The sequence below is a fragment of the Corticium candelabrum genome, chromosome 10 (assembly GCF_963422355.1).
Source record: "Corticium candelabrum chromosome 10, ooCorCand1.1, whole genome shotgun sequence".
NCBI lineage: Eukaryota > Metazoa > Porifera > Homoscleromorpha > Homosclerophorida > Plakinidae > Corticium > Corticium candelabrum.
Window position 1 is genome coordinate 8,335,270 of NC_085094.1, and position 7,500 is coordinate 8,342,769.

Consider the following 7,500-nt stretch of genomic DNA (forward strand, 5'->3'; position numbering starts at 1 on the left):
TGTCTGTTATTAGTCTGTCCATCTGTCTGTTATTAGTCTGTCCATCTGTCTGTTATTAGTCTGTCCATCTGTCTGTTATTAGTCTGTCCATCTGTCTGTTATTAGTCTGTCCATGCATCTGTCTGTTATTAGTCTGTCCATGCATCTGTCTGTTATTAGTTTGTCCATCTGCCTGTTATTAGTCTGTCCATCTGCCTGTTATTAGTCTGTCCATCTGTCTGTTATTAGTCTGTCCATGTATCTGTCTGCTATTAGTCTGTCCATCAATGAAGTTTGATCATACCATATGATTGAAACTGTTATGTACATGCAGGTAGGCCTATGATGAACATAAATTTAACCAAAACAAACTTTTGTTGCTAGATTGCTACTTAAACAACTATTCCTCTACACATGTTGTTTTGATTTCCAACTTTTAGTCTACAGACAGTTTTGATCGTTATCAACATGTATGTCTTTCATCTGTCCTTCTGTTTACCTTGTTGTCTCCCAACCATTTGTCACCAAACTCACATCAACATATGCATCTTTGTTATCATTACATGAAGAATGTACACTAATACTTAACTCTATTGTCGTATGCAATTTGTACAATTAATATCAATAACTGCAATAAAATCACAGAATTTGTGATTGTATCTGAACTGCATGGTATTGAACTAAGTGTCTCCTAATCTGTAATACTTGATTTCAATTTACATTAATTGCTGAGCATCTGGTCTTGTACTTGTGATCCGGATCCATGTGTGTACTATGTATGTAGATCAACTGTTGTCACTCTCGTCTCCATCATCGGACACGTCTGGCCAACTAAAGTTGCTAAGCATGGCAATCGCTTGCTGTCGAGCTCTCACCTGCCCTGGTGTCAATAATCCCTCATTTGTTGGCTCAATAGCCTCCAGAAGTGACTTGCTAGTTGGTGACTCGTGCATTACCTCACTGGTAGTGTCATTGTTATCATCACTGTGACTGTTGTTTGATTCAATGTGACCAGGGAGACCAATTGAGTTGCTGTCCGGATTACCAAAGTTTTCAATAATTTTCTCAAAATTGTTAATGTATGTGCTGTCGTCATCATCGTCATCTGTGATCTCGTCTGGTTTGTCGTCTAGTTGATCTTCGTTGCTCTCTAAGATATCGTCTGCTGTGAAGTTACTGTTGATTATGTTGCCAGTTGTGCTCTCGTCTACATTAGGAAGAGCAGTGGCTGGTCGGAAGAACTCGGATGTATCAGTGTTAGATCGTGGTCTATAGAAAAGGCAAGATGGTATACATAATGAAAGAAAGAACACACACACACACACACACACACACACACACACACACACACACACACACACACACACACACACACACACACACACACACACACACACACACACACACACAGCCAACTGGTTGCCGAATGGTTGGGTATAGCAGCAAATGCAAGCAGGTAAACAGACAAACAGATAAACAATAACCTGAACAGTCCAGGCATGCTCATTTCATGTAGAGACCCGGAAATAGATCCAAACACGCTGCCTGTTTCCCCATGTTCAAATGCCATCGACAGACGACGTACAGTGGGTCTCAAATCTTTCTTCAAATCAGAGTGATTTGCTTTCGGTTGAACAACAGCATACGATTTCCTGGATGCTTTTCGAGAACTAAAATGTGACTCTCCAAGATACTGACTGTAAGTAAAACGCATTCTATAACACACACACACACACACACACACAACATGGCACGTCAGATTTTTTTCAAAAAAAATGTTTAAAAACCTTCTTTGGCCTTCGACCATCAAACTGTTTGTCCGTCGTTTTCTCAGTGTAATAAAAATGGCGATGATAACAATGAGAAGAACGACAACTGTACCAATAGATACTCCAATAGCAACCACAACTGTAGCTGAAACTAAAGCAAATAATATTATTGTGACCCTAATTAATACAAATATACGTACACACACACACACACACACACACACACACACACACACACACACACACACACACACACACATGCACACACACACACACACATGCACACACACACATGCACACACACACACACACACACACACACACACACACACACACACTCACAGTTAGGTGTAGGTTTAGGGTTAGAGTTAGGGTCTGGGTTACGGCATGGTTTGTACAGGCAATCCACGGATTGTTAGGTTAGGGTTAGGGTCTTCAATAATCTAATGCACAACAGCCTCTTTAATAATTTTTTGGTTTATAACTATAAATATATTAGTTATTTAATTACCTATATTGTCAACTAGGAGTTTTGGCCAATCATCAACTGTCAAAAGTAAATTCAAAAGACGATCCTGGCAACATCGGACCGACCAGACTGGTTCCTATGGCCCTGCATGTTTATACAGAACAATAGACTGAAAAAGACAAACAGGCGGACAGACAGACAGAAAAACAGACAGACAGACAGACAAACAGACAGACAGAAAGACAAACAGAGAGACAGACAGACAGACAGACAGACAGACAGAAAGACAAACAGAGAGACAGACAGACAGACGGAAAGAAAGACAGACAGAGAGACGGAGAGACAGACGGAGAGACAGACGGACAGACAGACAGACAGACAGATGGACGGACGGACGGATGAACAGACGGACAGACGAGCTGCCAAAACAGTCAGACGAGCTTACAGGCAAAAATACTAACTACAATAAAAAGATAAACAGATGACGAGCATGTTAACGTGTTATTGTCACATGCTGTACGTTACTCAATTAACAGTAAACAATCGACTCACATGCATCACCTGTCGTTTCCGTGATATTGGACTGACATCTTGCTCCATCAAACCGAGACAAACACAAACACTGATACGTGTCGTCCACTTCGATACACGTTCCTCCATTTAAACAACTCGTCTTTGTGCATTGAGCATTAATATCAATATCACACTGTAACCCACTATAGCCACTATCACACACACATCTGTTGCCTTGACATCGTCCATTGACACACAAAGGAAGACACATGTCGTTCAGAACATCACACTTGCTGCCATTGTAGTTGAATGGACAAACACAAACGAATGCATTCACACCGTCAACACACGTGCCTCCATTGTGGCAAACATTAGCCACACAGTCATTGATATCAACACAATTAGAGTTGCCATCTTTTTTAAATCCGGAAGTGCAGTTGCATAAAAGTTCGATCTCACTGATTTCAACACACAGTGAGTTGTTACCACACGTCACTCCCTCGTCTGCACAACTGACCAGTGGTGTACACGTTTGAGTTTTTGTATCAAATATTGTGGATGCCATCGGGCATATGCATTGATGTGTTGTTGCATTGACCATTTCACAAGTCACGTTCACTGCATTCCCACAATTCTCAGTTGCGTTGCAAACGTGTACGAGTTGCATGTCGTGGTGTACTCTGAACGTTTTGTCTGATATGTAGAACTTGATGCTGCGAGGAGATTCATCTGGAGGGTTTGCAAAGGTCACATAGGAAAGACTTTGTAGGAGCAGAGTGTACGCATCGAGAGACGCAGGACCAGACAAAGACAGCATTTGTCCACCATTACTAAACACTGGCTACAAACAGAAACATATTGAATTCAATTAATATCAATTAATAATGACAAGATACTGTGCTGTTAAAATAATTTATTACTTATTTATTATATAATATTTATTATTTATTTATTAAATGATATTTATTATTTATTTATTAAATGATATTTATTATATAATATTTATTATTTATTTATTATTTATTTATTATATAATATTTATTATTTATTATTTATTTATTATATGCTATTAATTATATAATATTTATTATTTATTATTTATTTATTATATATTTATTTTTTATTTATTTATTATATGATATTTATTGTTATATTATATTTATTATTTATTATTTAATAATATTAACACTATTATTTACTGTTAATTAATTATTGAACTCAATAAATTTTAACTGATAATGACAAGATACTACTGTTAAAAATAATGTATTAATAATAATATTCTGGGATCTACTCGGATCCTTCGTAAAGTCATGTTTTCTTTCTAGACAGCAGTGATGGTCTAAGTACTTCTGAAGCAGGGTTTGCTTCCGGTACTTGTAATAGACTTTACAAACCAGACTGATCTGGTTGAGCACGACATATTATTATTATGTATTTATTTAATTATTTATTATCTAATATTTAATATTTATTATCTGTATATTATTACTATTTCTTAGTTAATTAATAATATTGACAATATTATTTATTATTAATATCAACAACATACTATTTTACAATATAATGTTCATTCTTTTATTGAAACTATTTAACATATCTATAGAATACTTCCTAATGTTAAATGGTACTTAATAACTGCCTCAGTTTATCACGTCTTACTTTGAGCTGTTTTAATAGATTGTATGGGATAATGTCTGTATTGACATGAAGCTGCTCTTCACAGCCTGCAGCACATTTCACTTGTAAATCTGTAAACACACGGTTGGACATCATGACACCAGCTAGAGAGACTGCAGGAGTGTTAGACAAAGGATGCACAACACTCATTTCCAGATGTCCAGTCTGATCCAAGGGAGAAGGCAGCCGCTTCGAACTGTGACTAGAAATTGTCTAAGGACAGAGACAAAAGACATAAACACAATATGAAATCAAGTGCTGAGTAAAGACAAACAGAAATGTATTAAAAAATTGTGCGTGTGTATGTCACTAGTGTGTGTGTCACTAGTGTGTGTGTGTGTGTGTGTGTGTGTGTGTGTGTGTGTGTGTGTGTGTGTGTGTGTGTGTGTGTGTGTGTGTGTGTGTGTACGTGTGTATGCATATCAACTAGCCTCATTGTCCAATTTCATGCTCATCACATCAATACATTGACCATCAACGTATCCCTGAACTCCCAAACTGCCGGCTATCAACACAAAATGATGCCATAACGACACATTCAGCAACAACGGATACGCAAACGTAGCAGTCACAGACACATTAAGTGTCGAGGTATACACAAACGTCACTCCATCAAAACACACATCGATGTGATAAATCGTTTCCATGGTGTTTTTCTCAAATTTTGTTATCAACAGATGATTGTCTGGTGAGTTGAGTAATAGCCAAACTGAGAGACTCCACGGAGCAACAACCACTTGATCAGAAAGTACGGTAAGCTTCAATCCGGCAGAAAAGTTGTATCTTTGTATGTCACCAAGAGTCTCAACCACGCCTTGAAAGATTCCATTTTTAATGAGATTGACAGGCATTGACGATCCAAAGTCGATACAAGAAAACAGTTTGGTAACCGGATTAGTGAGCTTGCTGCATTGCAGTCGTGTGAGAGGATCCGTTGTCCAGTCACGTGACATGAAGTTAATGTATCGAACTCGACCTCGATACACAGGCGACGCGTCTCGTTTATCTCTTCGTTTTAACACGGCCATCTCCGCTAATCGTACGGGACGACCAAACTCAACTTGCCAATATTTTTTCCGTGGAATGTCGGCAATGACGAGCGATGTACGAACGTCGACGCGGATCACAACCGGATCGCTCGACAGACGACCGTTCGAGATGACGACCTCGATATGTCGAATGCCGCTGTGGGGACATGATCCGTTGCTATAATATCTAATGAGTCTCAATATATTAGCAACATCCGTGTCCATCGTGTTCCCAGGGAATAAAAGTGTGAGCGTACTCGTCACGTTTGTTGTATTAAACGTGGCATGAACATTCGTGGCGTTAACACTCAATGTCTCCTGTTGTACATCCAAAATGTCAAGCAACGTGAGACGAATGTAAAGACTTCGTAATGATCGCTGTCTGTTGAATCCCACAGTGAGAGACGAATTTCCAAATAAGAAAACAGGTTGACTACCTTCTGTATACAACACTGTGATTGGTGCATTGGAGACGTACACAACCGGGCGTGACGTGATCCACACACGAGTCTCACTCGTTAACGACTCACTCCCATTTTTGAATGCGAAAAACACAACGAATGTTCGGTTGGAAGGAAACGTGCAGTCCATCCGACAATCGAATCTCAGATGTTTCATAACATCAACAAGAGGCTGGAGATCGTGTTGCATGGATACATCACGTCGACAGACTTGCAGGGTGGAGCTGTTCGTAGTGATGGTAAAGTTCGAGTCAGCAGAGACATTAAGTGTGACTTCCTGCGATCGAAATGTGTCACCACGAATGACCAGACACTCTGCAACTGTGTCATTCGTTGGCTCACTGGATGCTACTGATGTAGAGTGTGCAGCAAGGTACACTGCACCGCCCCCTTCCAGCCATTCAACTTGATAGTCGAGTCCTGCAGCTTGAGGTCCATTGAGATCGATGGACAGTGAAGAGAATGATGGGAGGAGAAATACTGAGTGAAGAAAAAGAGGTGATAAGAGATGGACAATCCACAACCGAGTCTTCATTATTGGTGCATTCAAGTGGGTGTGGTCACTGAGTAACCGCCCAAGTGTGGGATGACGTGTGAGATCACGTGCCTTAGAGATCACGTGCAGCATGCAGTCTGTGTGTTTGTCTGTCTGTCTGTTTGTCTTTTTGTCTGTCTGTCTGTCTGTCTGTCTGTCTGTCTGTCTGTCTATCTGTCTGTCCGCATGTCTGTATGTTTGTCTGTCCATGTTACAAATTTGTTCAATAATTATTTTTACTTACCAACTACCTTTACATACACAATGTCACCTGCCCGGCCGAACAATCTTGATCTCACCCTCATCTAGACTACGCAATACCCGGAAGTGAAATACTGTTAACGCACGCTACACAATATTATTCTCTTTTACTTACATAGCAATGCCGTTTGTCTATCGGTAGGACGTGCAGCTACAAACTATTGCGACAGATTTTTGACATCGTCCACAACTAAAGAAATAATCACGTGATTAATCACGTGACAACAAGCATGTCCAAACGTTCTTCTTCCCGTGTGGCGTCGTCTGCAGCCAAAAGGACAAAGGAAGAAGAGGAGAAACGTTTGAAATTTGATTTAAGCTGGAATTATGTCGGAGACGGGTCTCCTGCAGCCTTGATTTTCTTGGACGGACCTTCTGCTGCAGCAAATGCCAAAAAGGTCAGAAAACAGACAATAACGTTGACGTACCTGCAGACTTTTGCACATGAAATCTGAACATGTTGCTGACAGCTTGGCATTCATGTTTGATTCGCCACGCCTACGCATGGTGTCTCCCGGGGGGGGAGAGGAGAAGTTACTTATGATTAATTAAAATCATAATTTTTGTGGTGATTTCAAATTGACCAAAAATTTGTATTTAATTAATATTAAGTAGTGAAACAACTTTTAGGGTTCATGCATGCATGTATGTAGTCTTGCGTAGCCAGACCCTTTTCCCGCGTCATACGCGGAAGCATGTAAGTATACATGTTTGTATGTATGTATGTATGTATATATGTATGTATGTCTCTTGTTGAGCAGTCTATCCTTAAATCCACCTATGGCCCTCCACCCTTTGGAGCTGA

The 7,500-nt window shown here is 39.7% G+C and overlaps 2 protein-coding genes across 2 annotated transcripts in view; one reads left to right on the forward strand and one right to left on the reverse strand.

Annotated features, from left to right (window-relative positions):
- Nucleotides 1-461: 461 nt before the first annotated feature.
- On the reverse strand, nucleotides 462-6,739 carry LOC134185417 (uncharacterized). The gene is made up of 7 exons (XM_062653196.1): nucleotides 6,679-6,739; nucleotides 4,842-6,379; nucleotides 4,393-4,623; nucleotides 2,770-3,571; nucleotides 1,767-1,899; nucleotides 1,464-1,694; nucleotides 462-1,248 (listed from the first exon to the last, which is right to left on the reverse strand). Exons 1-7 carry the CDS (start codon nucleotides 6,737-6,739, stop codon nucleotides 765-767), a joined length of 3,480 nt encoding a protein of 1,159 aa, XP_062509180.1. The 3' UTR covers nucleotides 462-764.
- Nucleotides 6,740-6,824: 85 nt separating this feature from the next.
- The window catches only part of LOC134185745 (uncharacterized protein F21D5.5-like), a 2,723-nt gene continuing 2,047 nt past the window's right edge, over nucleotides 6,825-7,500 (forward strand). Inside the window, exon 1 of the mRNA XM_062653611.1 lies at nucleotides 6,825-7,093. Within this exon, the coding sequence (XP_062509595.1) occupies nucleotides 6,926-7,093 (168 nt within the window). The 5' untranslated portion in view covers nucleotides 6,825-6,925. The remainder of the gene's footprint in view (nucleotides 7,094-7,500) is intronic.